The 26,544-nt window shown below is 38.7% G+C and overlaps 1 protein-coding gene across 1 annotated transcript in view; it reads right to left on the reverse strand.

Moving 5' to 3' along the window:
- Positions 1-26,544, reverse strand: part of PCSK2 (proprotein convertase subtilisin/kexin type 2) — a 259,436-nt gene that overhangs the window by 200,186 nt on the left and 32,706 nt on the right. The window contains exon 2 of the mRNA XM_059705485.1: positions 14,438-14,542. Coding sequence (XP_059561468.1) covers positions 14,438-14,542 — 105 coding nt within the window. The remainder of the gene's footprint in view (positions 1-14,437; positions 14,543-26,544) is intronic.

Raw genomic sequence — 26,544 nt, forward strand, 5'->3', positions numbered from 1 at the left:
ATGTCTCCCAACTCCAAATCTTGAAGTCCATTTGCTCATTTTGTCTCTCAACTTAGATACTCAATGGAAATCTCAAATGGTAAACTAAACTCTTGATTTCCTACTCACCCCCCATTAACTTACCTCTACCCTTATTTTGCTCATCTTCATAAATCCTATCTCTGTGCTGTAGTAATTCAGACCAGCCAATTTGGGGGACACCTTTGCCATCTTGCTTCCTCTCTCATCCCTTAGCTAACCCATAGCCAATGAATCAGCAGATTTGAAGGCTCTTTCTTCACAATATATCCCAAAATCTGACTTGTTTCTCACCACTTCCACCAACTTCTACCCTGGCCTAAACCTTTATCTTTTGGAATGTGGAGTTACCTTGCACTGATCTCCCTGATTTCTAGTTGTATCCCCCACGCCCTCCCCATAATCTATTATTGACATGGAGGCAAAGAAATCCCATCTCATTCAAAGTTGATCTAAAGTTCTTACCCTGACTTATAATATCCTCTGTGGTCTTGCTCTCATGCTTCTCTCTGACCTCATTTCTTTCCTCGCTCTTTCCAGCTCACATCTTCTCAGTCTTACTGGCATTCTTGCTCTTCCTATAACACATCAAGTGTCCCTTGGACATCAGGCCTTGACCTTTGTTGGTTCCTCTGCTGGAAATGTCCTTTCTCCAGATAGCCACATGGATACCTTCCTTTTTTTTCTGTTTGTTAATCCTTACCTGGGGATATTTTTTTCATTGACTTTTAGAGAGAGCGGAAGGGAGGGGGAGAGACAATGAGAGAAATATTGATGTGAGAGAGACACATAGATTGGTTGCCTCCTGCATGTGCACTGACCTGGGCCGGGGATCGAGCCTGCAACTGAAGTATATGCCATTGTCTAGAATTGAACCCAGGACCCTTCAGTCCTTGGGCCAATGCTCTATCCACTGAGTGAAACCAGCTAGGGCTGGATACCTTTCTTACCTCCTTTACGTCTATATTTAAACGTCACCTTATCAAAGTAACCACTCTGGGCACTGCTTATAAAACAGAAACTTCTCTCTATTGGCACTCTGTCTTCCTCACACTTTATTCATCCTCATAACACTTTCACCACCAGTTTTATAATTGCTTCATTCACCTGGCTTTTGTCCCTGTCCTTTATCCCCACTGACATATAACCTGCATGGGATGAGGACATTGTTTTGTTCCCTGTTGTGTCCCAGTACCTAGAACAGTGCTTCACATATAGTTGATCTCTGTAAATACTGAATAACTATATGGTTTGCTAGCAAGCTACTAAATAAAAGAGTTACACAAGGGTTGACAAAAAGTAGGTTTACAGTTGTTCATATGGAAATAATACAAATAAATGATACAATAATAAATAAATAATAATACAAGAATAAACTTTTACATATTCACTATTGCAAACCTACTTTTGCATTATGAGTTTAAGAAGAATACACAAAATTTTAATTTTTAGGAGATTTAATAAAGGATTTTTAGATATTTAAAGATATTTTCTTTTGCATCTTGGAGAAGATTGTGGAAGCACCTTGGAGAATAAGGTAAGGCAGATCAGGAAAATATTTTTCATATAAACATTAAGATTTGAGGAAGCCCTGAGAGTTTGCCAGCTCATAATTTGAGAGTCTTCATCTTGTAGATTATAAAGATGATACAGTACCACTTTCTTCTCTCTGTGTTGTTTTTCTCTGCATTAGGGCTTGTTAGAATTCTCCCAAAGGAAGCTAAAACTCCTCAGAGATCTCTGGGCTTGCTGAAATGGTATCTCCCAGAATGTTCCCATTTCTTGTAGTCAGCATGGTAGCATGAACAATAGTAATTATTAAAAAAATGTGCCCACAACATCTAGAAAAAGCCAGGCTTGCTCATTAGCAGCTTTCCCTGTGCCTTTCTGAATCCATAGTAAATAATTCTTCCCTGTTCCCCACAAATAGTTAATTATAGCACTAGCAGCAGCTCTTTGAGGCAGGAAGCCAGGCACATCTGTGATGCCCACAGGAGATACTGAAAGTCGCTCTCTCCTGCATAATAAAACCAACAGATTAAAGAAGATTAGCTTTCCCCACAGGTTGGAGCATTACTGAATTCATCCTTCCCTTGCTTGCTCCTGCAACACATTTCTCCTTCTCCCAATGCTGGTAAGTCACTCTCAAAATGTATAATACCCCCTGGAAAGTTTACACCTGCTGAGCCCATCCCTCCAGGAGGTTCTAGAAAATGAATTTGGTCACAAGCTGGGAAGCTAAGTCAGAATGTGCTACACATGGGTCTCTTGGCTTCACCATGTGGTCTCAAAGCATGGTCAAGTTTATGGGTTTACTAATTTGTTTCCTTCTGAGCTAAAAGCAATCCCTGGAGAAGGGCAGTAAGGGGAAGCTAGGCTGCATAGAGAGAGCTGCTCACCTGGAAGGCATACTAACTCTTCCAGAAAGGTCAAGGCTCAGGGCAGAATTTTGACCCCCTGGTATTTAGCCCCTGATGTTATTTTCACAGTTATGTTACATCACTGGTAAAAGGGACCTTGCAGACTTAATTAAGGTTACTAATCTGCTGACTTTAAGAGAGGGAGGTTATGCTGGGTGGGCCCAATGAAGTCACGTGAGACCGTAAGCAGAAGAGGAAGCAGAGAAATGTGAGACATGAGAGGGATTTGAAGGAGCCACAACCACATATGCAAATAGCATTTTTCAGCATCTTTTATACATGCCAGCCCCTATCTCAGAGTCTGTTTCCAGGAAATCCAAGCTAAGACACCATCTTTGTCTCCTTTTTTTATAGAGGCAGTGGTTCTCAACCTTCCTGCCCTTTAAATACAGTTCCTCATGTTGTGACCCAACCATAAAATTATTTTCGTTGCTACTTCATAACTGTAATGTTGCTACTGTTATGAATTGTAATGTAAATATCTGATATGCAGCCTGGCCTTAGGCGACCCCTGTGAAAGGGTCGTTCGGCCGCCAAAAGGGTCGCGACCCACAGGTTGAGAACGGCTGCATTATGGGAAGTCAGGGAAAGCTTCAAGGAGGATAGAGGAATCACACTGGAAAGATCCACTTCTGAAGTTGGTATAGTGGAAACTATGCATGGTCAAAAGTGGCTTCAAAAATTTCTGAGGAAAGTTAGAAATTGATATGTGGTATCTCAATACATCAAAGTGTGTAGAATATTCCTTCCACAAAGAATCTGGTCTTGTTGCATTGTTCACACAGCAGATGAAGTTTGCTTGTGCTTAGGGCATATTTTTGCAACAAAAGTGTTACTTTAAATGCTAGAGTCTCTCACCCTCAGAGGCGAAATGCTCCCACTATGGGAATGATGAGGACAATGAGGCAAGCGGGGTACTCAGCTGACTCTAGTCCAGTTCTCTACCTTGGCTGCACATTAGAATCACCTGGAAATCTTTTTAAAATCCTGATTTCTGGGATTTTAAAAAGATTCCCAGGTGATTCTAATGTGCAGCCAAGGTTGAGAACCACTGTGCTAGTCCTTCACAACCACTACAGGGCATAAGCTAGTTGAGCAGAATACTGAGCAGAAGTACCCCCCCTTGTTATTATTTCACTCTCCTTTTTTACTTTTTCATTTATAGCTGAATTAATTGAATTCACATTAAGATACATAAACTGATGATATAACTTCATTTTTTTTACTAAGCTATTTTTGATTCAGAGAATCCAGTGATTATTTAGCAAAAATAAATTTTAAAGAATCACAAATTCATAAGCAATATCAAATCTCATTTAGCTTTTTATTTAAGTCAGATATAGTATTGAGAGTGGTCATGATTTCATTCTTTCCTCCCCATCAATTATGGCTGTGTGACCCCAGAGAAGTCACTTACCCTCTCTAGGTTATTTCGTCTCAATGGTAAAATTTTATTTTAAAGCTTTAAGACAAAGGGCTGAATTGATGTTTCCTTTGGCTTCTTCCTGTTTTGTAATTTTATTTTTGCAGAGGAACAGGGAAAATTTATTTATGAAATTCAAATCAATGGCAGAGCATCACTGTGCAGTGGTGAAGACCCCTTACAGACTTTCCATAAATCAAGAGACTCTCTAAGCTCCCATTTCCTCACCTATCAATTGGAAATCTGACAGCACTTAATTCACAGAAGACATTTGAGGTTTAATAAGAAGATGCATGTTAAATCCTTAGAATAGCTTTGGGTTTTAGGATGTGCAGCAGTAGTTGTTGGCATCCCCATATTTTCTCAGCCCTTTTCTGAGTTCACCTGTCACTGCTGACAGTTTCTCATATCAAGCATCAAGATCTCTGACTTTCCACTTTCTGCAGCATCCTGAGATTTATTCGTCTGTGCAGAGGGCAACCCAGAAGTGCCAGGGGTTTAACATCCGAATCAACGCAAAAAGGGGAAACAGAGCCAGTAGATTAATCATCCAGCAACTTTGTTCCTTGTGGGACAACTCTTAAGCACATTCTACACACACACACACACACACACACACACACACACACACACACACACACACACATACACACACACACACCACACACACACACCACACACACACACACCATCAGAGAGTCCCCAGTGGGACTGAGCCTCAGGTGCCTACAGTGGAAACCTGCTAAAAAAAATCACCTTCTATTTACTTTCCTCATGTCCATTTCTCATTTCACTCTTCCTCTTAGGAATGCCCTCCCAAATAAATGATCATTTTCCAAGTCCTTGTCTCAGATTTGCTTTTTGCAGGAACCCAAACTAAAACAGCAGCATTCAACATGCATTCACATTCTTGCAGTTGTTATCAAATAAAAGTGAGAGGAAGCCCTGGTGTGATCCTGTCTGCTCTCTTCTGACTCAGTGGTCTGGTTCCTGCAGAAATGTCATAAGCCTGGTCATTGGAGGACTGCTTTCTCCTCACTCATGTGCAGAGAATAACTATCTGGCTGGCTGGGAATAGAGGGGTATGAGCCCCAAAGCCTTCCTCATGGATTTCATCATATGTGTATTCACTTGCATTCATAGTTAATTCTTTTGTAAAGCAGCTTTCCTCTTGGAGTCTGAGACACACAGGACATTCTAGAATTGTGTGTTTGCTGCTTACAGATTCTCAAGGAGAGGAAACAAGGTGGAGAGGGGCAGCGAGGGAAAACCAGAGGAAAGGGGGAAATGATGTTTGCCTGACTGTGCTATGCACTCCTTTTGGAGTTATTAGCTCCTTCAAAGTGGTTCCTATTTCTATATAGAAATTGAGCTATTTACAGAATAGAAAATGTCCAGGTCACTGAAGGGGTCATGTGGTTCAAGTTATATTGAAACAACTGTTAGGAGGTATGTGGGGGTTACAGCATTGGTGTGGGACTGGATCTCACTTGCTTTTTACCAGTTAATTTGTTTTATTTAAAAACTAGAGGCCCTGTGCATGAAATTCATGCATGGGTAGGGCCCCTAGGCCTGCCCAGTGATCAGGGCCAATCTGTGGGGCAACCAGCGGTGCGATCGGGGTGGGGGGGGCGCGGGGAGGTCCCCGTTGGCACCTGCCTTGGCTGTCCTGGGGCCTGCGGGCTTGGGGCAGCTCCTGTGTTGAGCATCTGCCCCCCTGGTGGTCAGTGTACATCATAGTGACCGGTTATTCCATGGGTTGTCCCACCGGTCGTTCAGTTGATTTGCATATTAGGCTTTTATCATATAGGATGTTTCCTGTACCTCTGTCTCTCCTCTATCTTCTTTATTATCTAGCTTTAACATCACTTTACTTCAGTTCCAGAGGTCTCTGGTTTACTTTATTTATTTATTTATTTTAAATATATATTTTATTGATTTTTACAGAGAAGAAGGGAGAGGGATAGAGAGCCAGAAACATCGATGAGAGAGATCGACCAGCTGCCTCCTGCATGCCCCCATTGGGGATGTGCCCGCAACCAAGATACATGCCCTTGACCGGAATCGAACCTGGGACCCCTTAGTCCACAGGCCGACGCTCTATCCACTGAGCCAAACCGGTTCGGCCTCTGGTTTACTTTATTTCTCTGCTTGGAGTAGTCATGGCAGAGGTGCCCATGAACACTTGTTAGCCAAGGGAGGAGTCTTTCTTAGGAATTCTAGCTAATCTGTACCTCTAAGGCTCCAATAGTTGAAGGAATAATTTCATTCTATGTGTGTCTTTTAGACTTCCCCTACCCCACCAATGGCCAACTCTATATGTGCACAGCTTTATCGATAGGCCATGAACTAATATGATCATGCATCACAGACAATCATTTACCTGTGAGAACCCCAATTTCAAATAGGTTGTTCCCTTGTCCAACCAGGAGAACTAAATCCAGATTGAAAAATATGGTCACCATTGTAGGGATGCATTTTGAACTTTCACAAAGTCATGTGTGACTCAAGCACACATCCACCTTTTGTACTTCCACTTCTGGATAGAATAACCTTTTGGCCCAATTCTTGCTACAAGGAAATGAGAACGTAAAGAAAAGGCAGCCAGAATGGCATCTGGAATAAAAGTTCTACAGACATACAGAATACTATTGTATTTGCCATAATATTTAAAAAAAACTTACTATGCCTGTGTTTTTTAATAGGTAAAATATAATTAAATCTATCTGTTTCCTCTTTTCTCTCAAAAAGAGCCTGAGACATGGAGAGAAACCAAAATGGCAGCATAGGTAATCACCTATACTTGCTGCCTCTCACAGCCACACCAAAATTACAACTAAATGGCGGAACAACTACCACTCAGAACCGTGGGAAAGCTGGCTGAGTGGAAATTCTACAACTAGAGAGGTGAAGAAAGTGCATTGAGACTGGTAAAAGGTGAGGAGGTGCAGAAAGTGCTGGCACCTGGATGTGCTGTTCTTTAAACCGGGAGGAAGATACAAGCTCCTGCTTGCCCTGAATTCCAGTTATGGGCGAGACTCTGGGGGACCCAGACACATATGGGGAGAAACTGGACTGTCTGGCATTGGGACAGGAACATGAGGGCGGCTTACTCCTAGAGGTGCTTGAAGCAATCATTGTTCCTGCACAGGTGCACTGGACATGGAGAACCAGGGACTTTTCCGGTTTAGGGAAGCCATTGCTGTTTGCTCTGCCCTGGTGATTCCCAGAGACCCTGCCCCTGCCAATTTACAACCCCACCGAAGCTGTGCGTATCGGCTTTTGCATATGAATGGCCTGTTCTTTCGCCTAAAACAAACTGCAACTGGGTCAGAGAGCCCCAGAGATTCCAAAAGAAGGCCCAATATCTGGTAGTAGCAGCAGCCTTGCTTCACAGCTGGGCCTTGTCTGGGCACTTCCAAACCCCATACAAAGAGGAGGAATCTGCAGATGTCTCTGTAGCTCCTGCTGGGCGGCCCCAGACAATGGCTGACCTTGCACCTCCTTGGAGATGATAACGGATTACAACTCTTCACATCCATAAGAGACACACTCAAGGGGCAGACTCAGTGAGCACCAAAGCCCCACTAAAGCAAGTCCTGCCCCATAAGGGTGGCTCCTGCACAACAGATCTTCCAGTGTAGACACAGCTGGTCACCATAGCCAATTGGCCTGGAGGTCAATTCCTCCCAGTGATACCAACAACAATCAAGGGTTAACTACAACAAGACTGTACAAACGTCCCACAAAGGGGTGCACCAAGAGTGTACACCTTAGGTGACTGGGGAGGCTGAGCCACTGGGCCCTATAGGACAACAACCACACAAGGCCACTCTATCAACTCAAGGAGACTTAGCAGCTACCCAGTACATAGAAACAAACACAGGGAAGCAGCCAAAATGTGGAGACAAAGAAGTCATAAATGAAAGAAATGGATGAAAGCAAAATACTGGATATCATGTTCAAAACCACGTTTATAAGGTTACTCAAAAATTTTCTAGAAACCTCCAAGAAATTTAGTGAGACCCTCAAGGATATAAAACAGGACCAATCAGAAATTAAGCATACACTGACTGAAATAAAGAATAATATACAGAGATCCAACAGCAGACGGGCGGACCCCAAGAATCAAGTCAAAGATTTGAAATATGAAGAAGCAAAAAACACCGAACTGGAAAAGCAAAAAGAAAAAAAGAATTCAAAAATATGAAGATAGTGTAAGGAGCCTCTGGGACAACTTTAAGCGTACCAACATCTGAATTATGGGGTTGCCAGAAGAAGAGAGAGAGAGCAAGATATTGAAAATATATTTGAAGAAATATTGACAGAAAACTTCCCCTACCTGGTGAAAGAAACAGACTTATAAGTCCAGGAAGCACAGAGAACTCCAAACAAGAGGAATCTAAAAAGGACCACACCAAGACACATTATAATTAAAATGCCAAGGGCAAAAGACAAAGAGAGAATCGTAAAAGCAGCAAGAGAAAAAAAAGTCAGTTACCTACAAGGGAGTACCCATACGACTGCCAGAAACTATGCAGGCCAGAAGGGAGTGGCAAGAAATATACAAAGTGATGAATAGCAAGAACCTACAACCAAGATTACTCTACCCAGCAAAGCTATCATTTAGAATTGAAGGTCAGATAAAGAGTTTCACAGACAAGAAAAAGCTAAAGGAGTTCATCACCACCAAACCAGTATTATATGACATGCTGAAGGGTATTATCTGAGAAGAGAAAGAAAAAGGTAAAGATAAAAATTATAAACAACTAAGTGAAAACAAATACATATCTATCAACAAGTGAATCTAAAATTCAAGTGAATAAAAACTCTGAAGAACAGAATAAACTGGTGAATAGAATCGAATCAGGGACATAGAAAGGGAGTAGACTGACAATTCTCAGGGGGGAAGGGGGTAGGGTGTACAGGAAGAGATTGGACAAAAATCTTATACCTATGGATGAGGACAATGGGTGTGGGGGGGGTAAGGTCATGGGGAGGGGTGGGAACTGGGTGAAGGGGAGCTATGGGGGTAAGAGAAACAACTGTGATAATCTGAACAATAAAGATTTATTTTTTTAAAAAAAGAGCCCGAGACACAGCACATTCTAGAAGATAAATTGGAGAATTCCTATACATTTCTTAGTGCAGTATCTCAAAACCTCAAACTTCACTATTTTAGAGTTAATAAATATAAAAATAAGACAACCTATTCTTTGATATAAATTCTTATATGAAAGTAGATTTTATAAAAGATAATGGTGTTTTCACTTATTTTTCCTAAATTTTAATCTAAGTGGTCAAGTATAAATCAAAGGAAAAATACAATATATACAAGTGGCATGTCATTATCATAAAATACTATGACTGATATTAGGTATTTGAGAAGAATTAGAAGCTAAGTTTAGCAATTGTGACAAAACTTTATGTAACTTGTGGAGGAGAGTAAATAATTTCTTTGCTTGCTTTGAACGGTCAAAATCCCAGTATTCTTTTCATAAAGATGTATATGGATTGTGAATAAATTGCTATGTGGTTGCTCTGATCATCTCATCCACTCCTTCAGATCATATTTTCCATGTCATCTATGCTTAATCTTTCTTATCTAAGTCTATGTAGCACTGTACAAAATGTTCACTATTCATGGCTAAATTACCCCATCTGAGTTAGACCTAAAAGCATTATTGTGTCATGTCAGAAAAAGACCCAAAGTAATTACAAGCTGGTCCTAGCTCTGTCAACCACCTGAGTCTCAACCATGATAATAAATCCATTTTTGAAAACAATATCAATTATTGTATTTTTAACTCGCACAAACAAAGAAAGGCTAGTTTACTCATTATTTTGATGTTTACAAACAAGTCACACCAGTCACATCCAGTTAATTTTAAAGAGTAGGTAAAATTCTCTTTTGTTCTGGTGGTATGGTTCTGTGGGATTTTTGAAGGACTATCCTGGGAAACTAACTTTTGTGGGTTTTTGGAGTACACTAAAGCTTCACAAATATGCTCAGATTAGACCCATGAAAAACAAAAATAGGTCATATAACCCAAGTGGTCGTCATCTATGATCATTAGATATGTACATACATTTAGATAAGGAAAACATCCGTTCTTTGAGACAGGGAACAGAGAAACATTTTCAGTTGACTGATAGGAGTTTCTGACTCATAAAATTAAAAGAGGTTTAAAAATGATTTTAAATAATAATTGTAAGACCTAGCAAAATTGTTTAGGAAAGGTAATAAATGTTTATAATTCTTGAATTGAATATAACTCCTCTCAACAAAAGAAGTTCAGGTCATTTTTTGTTAAATTATTGGGCTTCCATATGAGTAGTGTGTGTTGCTCATTGAACAATGTGAGTTTGTGTTTTTAATGTATTTTATTTCAATGTTATGTTATCATATACACAAATATAGTTCAACAGAAATGTGAACAAATATTATCTTAAATACATTTATTTTCCACATACTTGTAGAAATTTTGGGGTTTGATATGTAGACCATGGACCACAGTTAGGTTTGGTGTCAAGATTTGTTGATGCTACTCTTAGCCAGAGATTAACAAATCTCACCTGGTTGTATTTATTATATTTTCAAATAATTTTAGCTACCAAAACTTTTTAAACATATTGTTCTTGCTTCAGTGGTTGTACTAGGATGGTGAATATACCAGGAATATAGTGTGCTAGACTTTGGAAATAAAAAACTGGTTCTTCATGAGATTCTCAGTGACAAGATTTAGAAATAATGAAATGTTAATTGGTTTTCTTTACTCTCAATTAAGAATGTATCTAAAGGAAGAGGTTACAAAAAGCTATACTTCTGTTTCCTAATGGATGCACATTTTAGAATAGGGTTAAAAATATATGATGAGAGCCTGGCTGGCATGGCTCAGAGGTTGGCCACCGATCTATGAATCAGGAGGTTTCAGTTTGATTCCTGGTCAGGGCACATGCCTGGGTTGCAGGCTCGATCCCCAGTGTGGGGCCTGCCAGAGGCAGCCAATCAATGATTGTCTCTCATCAATGATGTTTTTATTTCTCTCTCCCTCTCCCTTCCTCTCTAAAATCAATACAGATATTAAAAAATAAGACGACAAAAAATAATACTACTTCATGAATTAAAACCCCGAAGAAAAATTATTAATCTACTATGTACTCAGAACTGCAGCATACCAAGATACCCAGAAAAAAAAAACACACAAGACACAACTTTTGCTTTTTATCATCTAAATGATGCTTTTCAACATTCTGCTAATCATTTTAGCAGAAAGAAATGGAAAGGCAAGAACACCTTTGAAACAGTCTGTATCAGACTCTATTTTCTTACTATTGCCCTGTATACTGATGAGCATATATATACATGTTAAAAGCAACACTTTATTGGCCTAGACCAGTGGTCGGCAAACTCATTAGCCAACAGAGCCAAATATCAACAGTACAACAGTACAGAAATTTCTTTTGAGAGCCAAATTTTTTAAACTTAAACTATATAGGTAGGTACATTGTGATTAACTTAATTAGGGTGCTCCTAAGGCTTAGGAAGAGCCACACTCAAGGGGCCAAAGAGCAGCATGTGGCTCCCGAGTCGCGGTTTGCCGAGCCGCGGTTTGCCAACCACTGGCCTAGACAAAAAGCACTTATGATCCTTTTCTAGTCTTTCTATTGTTTTCCTTAAAGATAAAAATTAGTTGCTAAGTGAGGGACACACATCCTTGGAATTTCTATTCTGAATTTAGAGCAAAATCAAAACCAGATTTTGTTCTCTCCTTTTCTTGTTTATTTCTTGGGTTGGTAGCAGACCTTGGTGTTTTCTTTGGCTACAAAGCTAGGTGGGTGGGTTCATCCCTGGGAGCCTGCAGCAGCTCAAGCCTCCTACTCTATGTGCCTGGTTCCCCGGGCTTTGCATTCTTCTTCACAAGTGGGAGGACAGCCAGTGAAAGAGGCCAGGAAGCAACGCAGAGACAGGAGGAACAAGGCACCTGGGGCCAGAAACATGTTTAAGTTTGTAGGTCTAGAAGACAACACCTTTCAGAGAATGATCGAACAACTTGCTTTTAATGTCTTGAGTCATAAGATGTAACTTGCAATACCTATGCAAGAGACAAAAGCCTGGATCAACAATCCTTTCTGGCTACCCGGTTCTTCCCCTTTTCTCGCTATACTTCTATTTACTTTTTTTTTTTTTTTTTTTTTGGAAACCTGTTTGAATGTGTTTGAGAACCCAAAATGTGAGGCATCCTAACACTCAGGCCTATTTGCCCTTTTGTTTAAGGTGTATAAGCTCATAAGGCAGAATCCTCACATTGCTACTTTTGCAATGCTCATAGCTAAAGAATAGTCATCCCCATGTTTTGCTGTCAGCTGATGCCAAAATTAGATGACCACAAGAATATCATACAGGAAAGACTCAGGCCTTAATCTAATATTTTAAAACAAGGCAGCCGTCACTAGCAGTTTTTTTTTTTAATAAAGAATTATGAGATTTTTCGCTGTATTTCTTTCCTGGAATGATTTTATTATTGACAATGAACTTGACGTTTAACCTTAATGATAAGACAGAGAAAAGGTGCAGGAGATTTATGATCTTTAGTTTCCCTGCTATTTTTTGTTCATCTTCATGGGCAAGGAACATGAATACCTCTACCAGGTAGAGGCAGAGGACTCCCACGGCCTTTATAATGGCAATGAAGGTAGAATGGATGCCCCTTTTGGTTAAAGTAGATAATATTTTGAGGAGGAAAATAAATGATTAGAATCACCAGTGCATGATTTCATTTCTTATTACCCAACCCATCTTATTTCCTTCTCTTTTTGAGACATCACTCCTCACTTTAAGAATCAGCATTTCAAAAATCATTTCAAGTAAGTGCAAGAATAAGAAAACTTTAGCCTAACAATCCCAAGAAGTTTCTCTGAACCAATGACTTCTTAGTTTCACTGTTCCTCAGTTCTCTTTCCTAGCCCACATCTTTCAAGCATCTTTCCTTCTGCTCCAGTTTCTTTTCTGTGTTTCTTTCTTAGTGACCTTGGGGCAACATCTTTAGTCATGGAAGAGGAGAAACCAATGGGACTTACAAGAAAATATATAAATAAAAGGAAAACAATTGGCCATAAAGGGTAAGATCAAGATGCAGTTAGGGAAAACCAGTGTCCTAGTGGACCAGAGTGGCCTTTAACTACTGTTGCCCACCCTGGATTCACAGATGAGAAAGACAGGATCCCTGTCCATGAGCTTCTCAAGGGCATCCGGCCACTGAATTGTAGTCAGGCTAAGGCTGCTATAACACAGAAAAGAGAACTTCTCCCTTAGATAGTGGTTCCAGCTTCTACAACAGACACTTTGAGAATGCCTGGCATTGGCTGGCAGCACATGCAGCTTGAATCTTAGTCTGACAGTAAAGATGAAGTGGCTTCTCAGAGTAGAATTTCCACTACAGAGAATGTGGGATCCCCTGGGTTGAGGAATTAAAAGCAAATTGCCTATGACCTGTTAGTTGGTGATCTGCTGGGAACCCTGTTTCATCTACATTGCTAATTAAAGCCCGAATTAAACTCAGTCAAATGTTCATATGAAATGCCTCACCAGAATGAATTTACAAATTCCATAAGCTCAAAAGGAGTCTCATGTGTAAATCCGTAACTCAAATGTCTGACCCTCTTTATATCCACTTTCCTTCAAGAGTCCTGGTGAAGAGGTTATGCATCTTCAATGCATAGAGAGCAACTTGCCTGGATTGTTAATTTTCCTCTTAGTGAATTGCATAGGGAAAATCAGAACCTATCCAATTGAATGTGTATGTAAATATATGGGATGCCCACAAAATTTGAAGAGGAAGTCCTCAGTGATGACCAGTTTTTATTCTGAAAACAGAGAATGGGAACACTGAAAAAGCTGCCGCTTTGGTTAAGATGATAAGTTTGGCTGCAGGAATATTGAATTTAAAGTGCTAGGAAAAATAGAAAATGAGACCTGGATTCCAAGAATAAAGTAAAGATTGGAGGTTAAAAAAATAAGGGACATGAGCATTAAAAAGACCATTGAAATATGGTGATAAATTAAGTCAGTGTGCGAAAATACAAGGTGAGAAGAGGAGCTGAGATGCACCCATGACTGCAACCATCATGGATACTGAGAAGCCCACTGACTATTGTGAGCTCATTTTCTCTATTCCTAATATGGGGCATGACAACTTCCTCAGAGCATGAGGATACACCAGTAGAAATCTTCTATAAAATGACTCCCTAACCTGCTTGGTGTCTTTCCACCCATCACAGGCCAAAACATCTTCCCAGGCAATCAGAAGGTCTCACACAATAATGCAGGAGAAGACAAGCCAGTAAAGGGTGGTATCCTTGTTAATCTTCTCCCAGTCCTATTAAAGGCTTATTTGTAATACACAAGATAGAGGAGCAGAGAGGCCTCCGTGCCACTCTGCCAAGGATCCAATTGGCCCATCTCAATACATCGAATGGCTTTACTTCAAAATTCCCTGGCAACCCTCTTTATACTACCCCAGTGAGCCTGCATCTGGTGGCAGAAATTGGACGATAGGTTTCCAGGAAAACTTACCCTGGGGTCTCTCTCCAGCAGCTGCTTGTGGTGTAGGCTGCGTTTTCTCCTGGCCTTTGCAAGGCCATTGTGATAAAAGTGGTACAGGCCTTCAGTGAAAGGGAGCTGTGAAGAGTCAAACAGACACATGAAATGGTTAGCTTCCGAGGGTGGCCCCAGAACAGGGACATCAAAGCTGGAACTGCATGTTGAGGCTCCATAGGATAGAAGTTTTTATGAGAAAACCACTGACAACCCTCAGAAATAGAGGACCATTCAGACTTGGTTCTCTATTTCCCTTTCACTGTACTCCTTCCCCTTTTTCTCTCTTTTCTTGCTATTACCCTTCCTCTCCACAAATACCTTCTATTCTGTCCTCCATTTTTTTAGTTTCTACCCATCTTTCAATTTTCTGTTGTCTTCCATGGAGCCTTGCCTTTATAGTCATACCTACACCAACTTCTCCATTCTCCTCTCAGACTAGTGTTTGTACTCCATACTGGGTTGCTCCAGCATTGTGTTATGACCTAGTTCTGTCTTCACATTAGATTATCTGTCTTATGTCTTGGACTTTCTCTGTGACCCCTTGATGCCTCCATCATGCTGGGCACAGTGTAACCATATAAATCTACTTAGTACCTGCTGGATGACAGGCCAGGTTTCCCTCTATCTCCCTTTCCTAAAGATCCTTGGCATTAGATATGAGTGTCAGATCTAGTTAGAGAAACCACAATAGTAAGAGCTTGTCTGGGACTCAGGGCTTATAAAAATCACTGGTTCTATGATTCAAGGAAATTTGGTGAGATAAATCTTGACCTAGGAATTAGGAGACCTGGATATGGCTCATGTCTATTATCATCTAACATTAGGCAAGTCATTTCCCCTCTAGGGATATTTTTCTCTTCTCCTTTATGAAAATGGAGCCTCAAAATTCCCTGCTCTCTCCCCTTTCCCCATATATCTTCATATTTATAAAAATATGTTGTTTGTAGCTCTTAAATTGATCAAGAAATTTAATCAAACCCTCAAAAATTATAGCCCAAATCATGGACATATATGCATTTCTCTGGAGCTATGGCACATGGTTTTCATAAGATTCTCAAGGGGTTCTTGAACCAAAAGCATTTCACTACTCTAAGTGTTTGTTATTGAAACTTTCAAGTATGTACGTTGCCACCTATGATTTGGAAGAAAAGGGAAGGGGATGTGGATGCTTTGAACTAAGGTTTTACCAATGTACTTGGAGCCAATTTGAGATCTTTAGATCAAGCATATCCCAATATACACACAGAGACCCTTATCAAAGAGTAAATAAAATCTTATTGATTCAGTCTTTAAGGAAATCTCAGTTCAATAATTAGTTGACCACAAAGCTAATAAGCAGAGATTGAGTGGTACGTTATAGGGAGTCACTAAAAAACAAAACAAAACAAAACAAAACCAAAATACAGCAATAGCCACAATAGCAAAAACAGTAAATCCAGAGAGTATATTTTCTCTCTCTCTCTCTCTCTCTCTCTCTCTCTCTCTCTCTCTCTCTCTCGGAGAATGGGTGATTCCAATGTCCAGGGTTGCCACATTGTATTACTTAAAATGTCCAGTTTTAAAAAAATTATGAGACACACACGCACACAAAATGAACATATGACCCATACATATGGAAAAAAGCAGTAAATAAAAACTTTCTGAGGAAGCTCAGATGTTGGACTTCCTAAACAAAGACTTTAAATCAGCTCTTATAAATATATTAAAAGAATCCATGTCTAAAGAGAAGGCAAATATTAGATGATATGTTAGCAAATAGAGATTGTTAATAAAGATATATATATTATTTAAAAAGAACAAAATAGAAATTTTAGAGCTAAAAGTATAATAATTGAAATAACTTTTTAAATGAAAGGTTTCAATAGCAGATTTAAGTTAGCAGAAGAATCAGCATATATAAAGATAAGTCAATTGGGATTATTCAGTATGAGAACTAGAAAAAGAGAATAAAGAGAAATGAATAGTCTTGTGAGATACTATTAAGGATACTGACATAAACATAATGGGAGTCTCAGAAGGATAAGAAAGAGAAAGGAGAAAAACAATATGAAAGTAATAATGTTAGAAAACATTTCTAATTTTATGAATTTAATTACAAATTAATTATACATTTTATAAAATTAATATATACACCCAAGCTTAACAAATTCAAGGCAGGATAAAATCAAAGAGATGCACACCTAGACATGGCATAGTCAAACTTTTGAAAGTCAAAGATAAAGAGAGAATCTTGAAAGCAGCACAGTAAGAAAAAAATATATGAGATGTTCACTAACATTAACAGTGACTTTTTATCTGAAGCTATGCAAGTCAGAAGGCAGCTAAGCAGCATGTTCAAAGTGCTGAAAGAAAAGATGGTCAATTAAGAATTCTATATTTAGTGAAACTATCCTTAAAAAGTTAAGAAGAAATTCATACATTCTTGGAAAAACAAAATAGAGAGAATTCAATGCTAGCACATCTGCCCTGGTGGAAGTACTCCTAGTAGTTCTTTAGACTAAAAGGAAAGGACACTAGACATTATGTAAACATACATGAAGAAATAAATAGCAACAGTAAAGGTAAATAAATAAGTAAATATAAAAGATAATGTAAATGCATTTTTGTTCGTAGCAATCTTTTTTCTTCTATCTGATTTAAAGACAACTACATAAAGCAATAATTGTACAACTATGTTTATGGATTTATAATGTATAAGGATATAATTTTTACAATAATCACACAAAAGAGAGCAAAGGAAACATACATTGGAAAAAAGTTTTTATATACTTTCAAAATTAAGCATACTTTTGTACTAAATTGTTTATAATGTTAATTGTAATCCTAGAGTAACCACTAAAAAATAACTAAAAATATAATAAAATAAACAACAGAGTACTTAAAATGAACACTAAAATATTTGACACAAAATAGCAATTTTTGAGGAAGACAGAAACAAAAATTATCTAAGATAGATAGAAAGAACATAATGAAATGCCAAGTGTAAATCTTACCTCATCAAATGTAAAGGAATTTAAAACTCTAATCAAAACCAGAAATTGACAGAATTGATGAAAGAACTCAACATCATTATTCTACTATATGCTTCCTATAAGATATACACTGTGTGGCCAGATTATTATGACCAGCCAGATTATTATGACCACCCCATCAGTACTTCGTTGGGCCACCTTTTGCCTTCAATACTGCAGTGATTCTTCTTGGCATTGACTCCATGAGATATTGAAAGGTGATGTGAGGAATCTGACACCATGCCTGATGAGTAGCACTGTCCAGTTATGTGAGATTTGATGGTTGTGGGACCAGCTGCCTGATGGCTTTTTTTTTAACTTCATCCCACAAATGCTTAATTGGATTGAGATCTGGTGATTGTGGGGGCCACGTAAGCAAGGTAAAGTCTCCCTCATGTTCTTGAGACCACTCCTGCACAATACGAGCACCATGGCATGGCGCATTGTCTTGTTGGAAGAAGCCATCTCCATTGGGATATGCCATCAACATGATAGGATGAACTTGATCAGCAACGATAGTTAGGTATGTTGTGCTATTCAGACGTTTATAATGATCTGGCCCTCTAGCAACTTCAGCGGGAAATTATAGCTAATTTGTCTACAAACGTCAGGTGGTCATAATATTCTGGCCACTCAGTGTATATTTTAGATTCAAATATATAAATAAGTTGGAAGTAGAAGGATGTATATACATATCCCTCTACTTAAACATAACCATAAGGAAGGAGGACTCACTACAAACATTTGACAAAAATAATTTAAGGAAAAAATTGTTACTAATAATGCTTTTATGACAATGAAAGCATTAATCCATAGTAAAGAGAAAGAAATGTAAACATATATGCATCTGGTTACAAAGCCCCCAAATACATAAAACAAAATCTGACATAATTGAAGAGAAAAATATGACAATTCATCACTAATAGTTGGAGACGTAAGCTAATTTTCAACAATGTATGGAACAAACAGGCAGATCAAAAATTAAGTTGGATACTTAAATAAAACTATAAGCCAATTAGACTTACAGGTAGACCATTTTACCCCAAAACATCAAAATACATATACTTTCCAAGTACTTGTGAAACTTGTTTTTTTTTTTTTTTAAGATGAATCATATTTTAGGCCATAAAACAAGTCTCAATAAAATAAAAGGAGTAAACTAACAAAGTATGTTATCTGATAATAATTTCTAATTACATTAAAAGTTAATAGCAGATAAATTTGAAAATTCAGAAATAATGTAAAAATTAACATACTTTTAGATAATCAATGATTCAAAGAAGAAATCACATTGAATATTAGAAAATATTTTGAGTTTAATGAACACAAAAACACAGAATCAAAACTTATAGAATGCTGTTAAAGTAATGCCTAGAGAGAAATTCATAGCTGTAAATGCCCATAAAAAGAGAAAATCTCAAATCAATAACCTAACTTTGAGCCTTATGAAACTAGAAAAAGAAGAACAAACTAAACCCAAAGCAAACAGCAAGGAAACCAGAGAAACTGGAAGATTCAAGTTGTAATAAATGAAATAGAAAATAGAAAAATAATAGAGAAAATAAAAAACCAAAAGTTATTCTTTGAAAAGTTCAATAAAATTGATAAACATCTAGAAATACTGACCAAGAAGAGAGAAGACTCAAATGAGTAAACACAGTAATGAAAAAGGAGACATTACTAACCACCCACAGAAATACTTTAGGGGAGTACCAAAAATAATTGTATGGCAACAAATTAGATAAAATTGGTGAAGTAAATAAAATCCTAGAAAGACATAAATTTCCAAAATAGATTCAGAGGATAAAATATTTGAATAAATAAAGAGATTGAATTGATAATTTAAATACTTTCTGCATAATAAAACCCAAGGCCCAGATGATGTTACCAGTGAATTCTAACAAATGTTGACAGAATTTATACCAATTCCTCATAAAATCTTCCCCAAAATGGGAGATGATGGAATACATCCTTGCTCATTTACTGAGGCTAATATTACCCTGATACAAGAACCAGATGAAGATACCACACATAAAATGAGAAAATTACGAATATAGACCAAAAAATCTTCATCAAAATATGAGCAAACTGAATCCAGCAACATATAAAGAGGGTTATGCACCATGACCAAGTTAAATTTATCCCAGGAATGCAAAGTTGTTTTAATAGTTGAAGATCAATGAATCTAATAACCACATCAGTAGAGTAAAGGACAAAACCACATGATTATTTCCATAAATGCAGAAAAAACATTTGACAACATCTAACACTTTTATGATAAAAAATTCAAAAAACAGAATGAAAGGGAATATCTTCTATCTGATAAATGTGTCTAAAAATTCACAGCTAACCTATTTAATGGTGAAAGGCTGAATGCTTTCCCCTTAAGATCAGAACAAGACAAGGATGTCTGCTCTTGCCACTTCTGTTCAACAGTGTACCAGAGGTTCTTGCCAGGACAGTTAGAAAAGAAGAAAGGAAATAAAGGCATCCACATTGAAAAGGGAGAAAACTTATCTCTATCTGCAGAAGACATTATCTTGTTCATAGAAATTCCCGAGAAAAATGTTAGGGGCAGAAATAGAATAGTGGGGACAAGCTATAGTTAAAAGAAATATTAATCATGCTCTGTGAAATATTAATTATACTGTAACTGTGACTGTTCTGATGAGAGACAGCACATTCTGACCTAGTTGAGAGTAGTACGCCCTGGGACATGGGCGTTAACCTGGGAATGCAGTCCATGCTCCTTTGCGGAGAACTGCCTATCATCATGGAAAGATTAGCAACCTTGTTACTAAAACAATCTGGTGTGGAGATGCACTCCCTTTGTGACCCCCAAGCCTGCATTACCTGCAACCATTATCCCTTACCTACTTCCCCTGCTTGTAATTCCTGCTTTCCCATGTAATCTTTGTCCTTCTACCCAATATAAGCAGCTGGCTTATGGGGAGGAAGGGGGTAGGGCAGATTTTCGTGGATGACCTGCTGCTCTCCTATACTGTTAGCATGATTGGCATAAACACTCATATATGATTCAACCTTGTCTCTGCTTAACTGGCTCAAGTAGTGACAAGCAGCCTGGACCCATTAGTTGTCTGGTTTCATGTCTTTTGTGCATTTTTCCATTCCTTGTCATAAGTCAGGCACTGTATTTGATGCTAGAGAGACAAACATAACTATGAAATGTTTCAGCCTGCAAATAGCTCCTACTCCACTGGAGAAATCGGATTTGCACACCGCAGCAAATTAATGGTGCTCTGTGATACAGTGGTTTAAGGGCATGAGTTCTAAAATCAGACTGCCTGGTTCTAATTTCTGGCTCTCCCATTTAATAGCTGTATGACCTTGGGCAAGTTATTGAACTCCTCTTTCTGGGCCTCAGTTTATTCACTTTATAAAGCCATTCCTTCTCATCATGACAATTAAGTGGGATAATGCTAAGAAAGAGTTTAAAATAATGCCTGGCCCACAGTGAGCACTCATTTTTATCATTAGAATACAGTGTGCTATAACACACTGTGGACAAGGGGCCATTGAGACACAACAAAGTATTATTTCAGTCAGAAGGACTATGTGGGGAATGTTTCATGAAATTTCTGGAGAAAGGGAAAGGTATTCATACAAAAGGAATCTTTTATATCAAAGTATGTATTTTCCTGATGTTTCAACTTTGTAGGGTATGGTTATTTAGAAAACATAGGCACACGTTTTCTGAGACTTTTTCCATCCATCAAGTGATGAGGCTCATGATTCCAACCCTTGAATCTGGGGAATGTGACGGCTTCAGTTATAAGAGTATGATGAAAGTGATGTCATGTGACCTCTAAGGCTAGATCATAAGAGGTCACGCAAATTCTGCCTTGTTCGCCAGATACTTGCTCTTAAAGTTCTGACTTGCCATTTAGGAAGTTCAACTACTTCGTCTGCCATTGAAACAGGAGTTTTTGGGGGTGAAAAAAAAGACAGGTTTTAGGAAATTTTAGAAATTTTGGAAATTAAGGAGACCATGGGGGAAGCACAGGGCTGCAGAGCAGCAGAAAGTATATTTCCATAGAATAGGGAAGCGGAAAAGCTGCAACAGGCACATTTCCATAGAATGAGGGAGCTGGAAACAGCAAAAGGTCTATATTTACAAAATAAAGAGAAGGAAGCCCTTCATCCAGAAGGAGAAGAAGAAAGCCCAAAGGGAATAGGAAAACAATAAGGAAAGGAGGGGGAGAACCTCACATGTTTCATGTGAGGTTTGACCTTTGAGCCTAGGAGTTACTGTAGTAACCAGTTGGGAAATAGTGACCAATCAGAGAGGATATCAAGGCACCAGGATCTGCAGCCTTTATAAGCCATAGGGAAAAGGAACTCAGTGGGACCCTTTCCCCCTCCCTACGTGGGAGTCCATTCTGTGGGACTCTTTCCCCCTCCCCACGTGGGTGTCTGTACTTGTTCTTCAATAAATCTCTACCATTGCTATACTACCCTCTGTCCGTGGATTCATTCTTCGACTCTAATGGACAAAGAATCCGGGTTCCAGTCCAAGAATTCCATTTCATCATGTTAGGAGAAAGCCCTAAGCAACATTGGAAACCATGTGTAGTACTTTGGTTGACAATGTTGGCTGGGCAAAGTCTTCCAGTCATCCCATTTCACGTGCTAAATATATGAATGAAGACTTCTGTCATTCCAGTCTTTCTTCAACTACTGTGTCTTCTTCAAAACAGAGTTCCCATGTAGACCACTTTGCCCTGTTTAAATTTATAATCCCAAACTCATGAGCATAATAAAATGGTTGGTTTATACTAAGATTTAGGTTGCTTTGTTACTCAGCAGTGCATAACAGGAACAAATAACTAACTGGAAAAATAAAAAGTTTTATTCCTTTAGCTTTCAGGGTTGTCCAAACTTGAAACTCTATGATAATATTAGTTCTATCTGTCCAGCTTGGAGAAGCTCAGACAGTGGCCCTTAAGGGACATTCCTGGCACAAGGGGAAGAGGCCTGGGCCAGAGGAGTAGATACTGGATGAACAACAAGGGCACGGCAAGCTTGGCCGGGGGTCTGGTGTGTGAATACAGATCTTTGAGAACATTGCAGCTTTTGTGATTTAGTTTCTGTTCATTCGAAACCACATTCTCTAGGGCAAAGTAAACATAAATATTTCATGTATATTTCCCAAGGCAGTGGTTCTTGAATGTTTTTTCTGTTTAATCCTGCTGAGATACTCAGGGTAACGTTAAGATTTGGTCAAAAAAAGAGGGAGGGAAGTAAGAACGGCGAATAAATGAAAATGTAACTATGCTGACCTTTTGCTCTCTAAAGACTTGAGCCTCAGACCACTGTCAGGTGGGGTGAACTTGCAGTTTTCTTTCCTATTGTGGAGGGCAAGATAGATCTGGGAATTTTTAAAACTAGAAAGAAACTGTGAAGTTATCAAGCGCCAGTGAGTATTAGAGAAACATTATTCTGGTTTGTTTTACTGATTTTGTCGAAATGAAATTTGAACAGAGGCACAGGAAAACTCTTATTTATGTTATAGGATAATGAAAAGCCAGGAACATTCCAGGACAAGTGGAATAGGGAAACTGAGGCAGGAAAATTAAACAACGCCAAAAAGTTTTGCAGGCCTCTTGCAGCAGAACTTACGTTGAGAACAAAGAGTTAAAACCTCTCCTTCTCATAAAAGAATTCAGGAGGGGAGGGGGAAAGGAAGAGGGAGAAAAAGAGGAGGTATCTGAATTCAAATAATATAGACTAGTTAGGGCAAATCATCCTGAAGCTGTTGAAACAGCAGGAAGGAGGGGGAAGAAAAGGGCTGACTATCTCATCTCTTTGTTAGACAGTGAAGCCAGCAGTCAGGTTTGTCAAGATAAAGTTTCCAGGTGCTTCTCATAAATTGTGGAAAAACCATAATAAAGAAAAGGGGGATCTTCAGAATTAATCTGTACCAGGATATCTAGCAGAGGAATTTTTTTTTTTAAACCTTATAGACAGGAGGGTATATAAAGCAGAAATCCTCCATCCCACTTGCTCTTCAGATTAGCTGAGAGCCTGTCTGTGCTTCATAAACCAGACGTATAGATTTACTTGCCTTGCTTCTTGAAGAAATGTGCCTGCTTTAATTTTTAAATAACTTCACTTTCTTTAATTGTTAAAATAAATTCACTTTAAATAAATTCACAACACAAATATTAGCTGAAGGCTCTCCATTTACTAGTAAATTCACTTAAATGAGAAAACAGGAATCGGGGTTGGGGATAGTCCTCTCCTACTGACTCCTGGATAGCCCCTCTCTGGTGTCTGCGAGCGGTGCCTGTCACAGCTCTGTTTTCTGTCTCTATGAATCTGGGAATACTAGGTACCTCTTATAAGTGGAATCATACAATGTTCTTTTTGTGACTGGCTTATTTCACTCAGCCATATATCTTCAAGGTTCATCCATATGTAGTATTGTTAGAATTCCCTTCCCTTTTAATACTAGATAATATTCCACTGTACGTATATATCACATTTGTTTATCCACTCAACTATTGATGGGCACTTGGGTTTCCTCTACCTTTTGGCTATTATGAACAATGCTGCTGTGAACATGGGTGTACTTGTATGCTATTTTTGCAGCATATTTGTAAGTCTAATATTATTTCCAAATTGAAAGTTTAAAAATGTAAAAATATTTTAAAAATTAAAATAGAATGTCCTTAAAAGGTCATCCCCTATTTTGTAAAACTTCTGTTTAAAATTCTCTGCTACTTAGATAGTCCCTTATTCTGTAAAGTCAACTTTGCTATTTTTAAACAGTTCCTTATTCTGAAAAAATAACTTTGCTTTCTAGCCTGCTTGAATAACAAGGAAGATAAACTTAGCTGTCTGACCTTGTAGGCCAGAGACTAGATACGCCCATACTCTCATGCCATGCCAGATGTATGTTTTAATTGGATAGAACTGTGTTCTTTTCAAGACCACAAGCTTCCAATGAGATAACTGCTAAGCACACATAGGGCTGGCTCTTTAATAAAAAGAAAATTTCTGCTTGTTGCGAGGCTCAGAATTTGAAAGACATTCAGTGGACCTCCACCTCTCTAAAGCGTTGTTTGGTTCTTCTCCGTTCTTCTGCAACAAACTGACTGATCATAGATTTAGAAGATTAACCTGTAGGTACTGGTTATTTTTCTGAGTCCTCTTTGCCTCTTGTCTTTGGAGTGTAGATCCCAAATCTGCTGCTCTCTGAGGACCTGAGAAGCTACTGCCTGAGAAGATCATTGTCCAAGCATGAGACCCACCACAGGCAGAGAAAGAAAGATGCTGGGTGCCATACAGTGGTATAGGGTACTTCCTGCCAACACTGACCTCAGTGATGTACAGCTCAGCAGGTTTCTTAAGGGTAATGCTAATCTCACAAATAGAAAAGATATTAAAAATAGTCTTAAGACCCCAAACACTCATCTGTCTATTCCACTTAGAAACAAAGCTCTCACATATGTCAACATTTTATCTAGTTTCAAATGTTTTCCTCATTAAAACACACACACCTTTTCTTCTTTTATCCCATCACCTTTTTCTCTTAAGGCAAACTATGCATGGTTCTAGAATGAAGGAGATAAAAGGAAGTGAAAAGAAGAATTTACAGCAAAAGGTTCAGGCTGAGTGACAGTATAATAATGTTGCTAAATCAGACTTGCAGAGTTTTTAGAAATTCTCATTATGCCATAAAATTTTATGGATCCCAGCAGCACTCCTCATTGCCTCTCTTCATTCCCTATTGCTTCCTTTTCCCACTGATAATCATAGCTCCAAGCTAAAGCTCCTTTCTGAACCCACAGGGTCCCTTTCCTCAACAGCAGGGAACTCCAGGGAACTGGCAACCAACTGCAAACAGATAAGGTGCATCCTTGTGGAGCCCACTTCCTGCTTCCCTATAGATTAGAGTTCTTTTCCCTTAGGCAATCCCTGGATGCTCCAGAGATGTGTGATCATGGCCTCCACCCCAAAGTTTGTGCCTTTAAGCATTTACTTGTTTCAGGAGAACCCACTGCTGCTTACAGAGTCTCCAATGGATACAGCATCTCCAAATGGTTAAGACTCTCAAGTTCAGACCCATTGCCTTTCCTTTGGCAGCTTTCTTTGCATTTATTCATTGTGCTGGTTTTCAGGCCTAGTGGCAAGTTTAGTTTGATAGAACATTAGACATCATTCCATGTATAAAGATCTTTATAATTTTATTTTCAAGAGGAGATGCTATCGAGAGGTTTAAGGGATAAAAACTGGAAAACAATACATCAAGGATTAAAAATTGGCTCAGCTGATAATTGCTTGTCAATTTCATTTTGGGTTACAGATAGGATAGGTTTTGCATTTTACTGACATTTCTCAAGATCATTCTTGATTTCCCTAAATTGCTTGCAATCATTTTTGAGTGAGGCACTGCGCTCTGCACTAACAATGTGGGGAAAGGGAACCTGGGGGGCCTCAAGCTCTGTTCTACCGGTATTTACAAGCCTATGAGGAAACACACTAACAAAAAAACTATATTGTGCAATTGACAGAAACATAACATTATAGAAACAAAGAAGGATAGAAGAGATCATGGCTGTGAATTAGTCAGAGGGAAGTATGGAAAGGAGAGTAGGAGAGAGGGATAGGCTGAGAACTTCTATGGGGAGAGGCACAATCATTCAGTGTGATTTAGATAGTATTATGTGGATGAAAAGGGGCCACATGCTAACCTGACTAACTCAGGGAAGGCCTGTGTAGCAGCCTTGCAAACTCAGAGACCTAACAGTAACCACAAATGGTAATCTGAAATTAAAACTTTTAAAATTAAAAAGCAGTTTATAGTAGGTAGTCATGTCCTAGGCTGGTATCTTCCCTGATAAATATCAATTTTGATCTTCACTGAGCCTATTGTCTTTTTGCATCTAGATAACACACCTTTGGAATGTATGGGTAATTTGTAACTTCCCTTTTTTCCAGACCCCTCAGGACACAACCAATGCTCAGGAGGCCAGGGCAGAGACCACAGATTCCCTCATTGTTATTGTTATTGTGTTAATTGTTGACTGCTAACTATCCTGTATCCAC

Source organism: Myotis daubentonii, chromosome 8 (genome assembly GCF_963259705.1).
Source record: "Myotis daubentonii chromosome 8, mMyoDau2.1, whole genome shotgun sequence".
NCBI lineage: Eukaryota > Metazoa > Chordata > Mammalia > Chiroptera > Vespertilionidae > Myotis > Myotis daubentonii.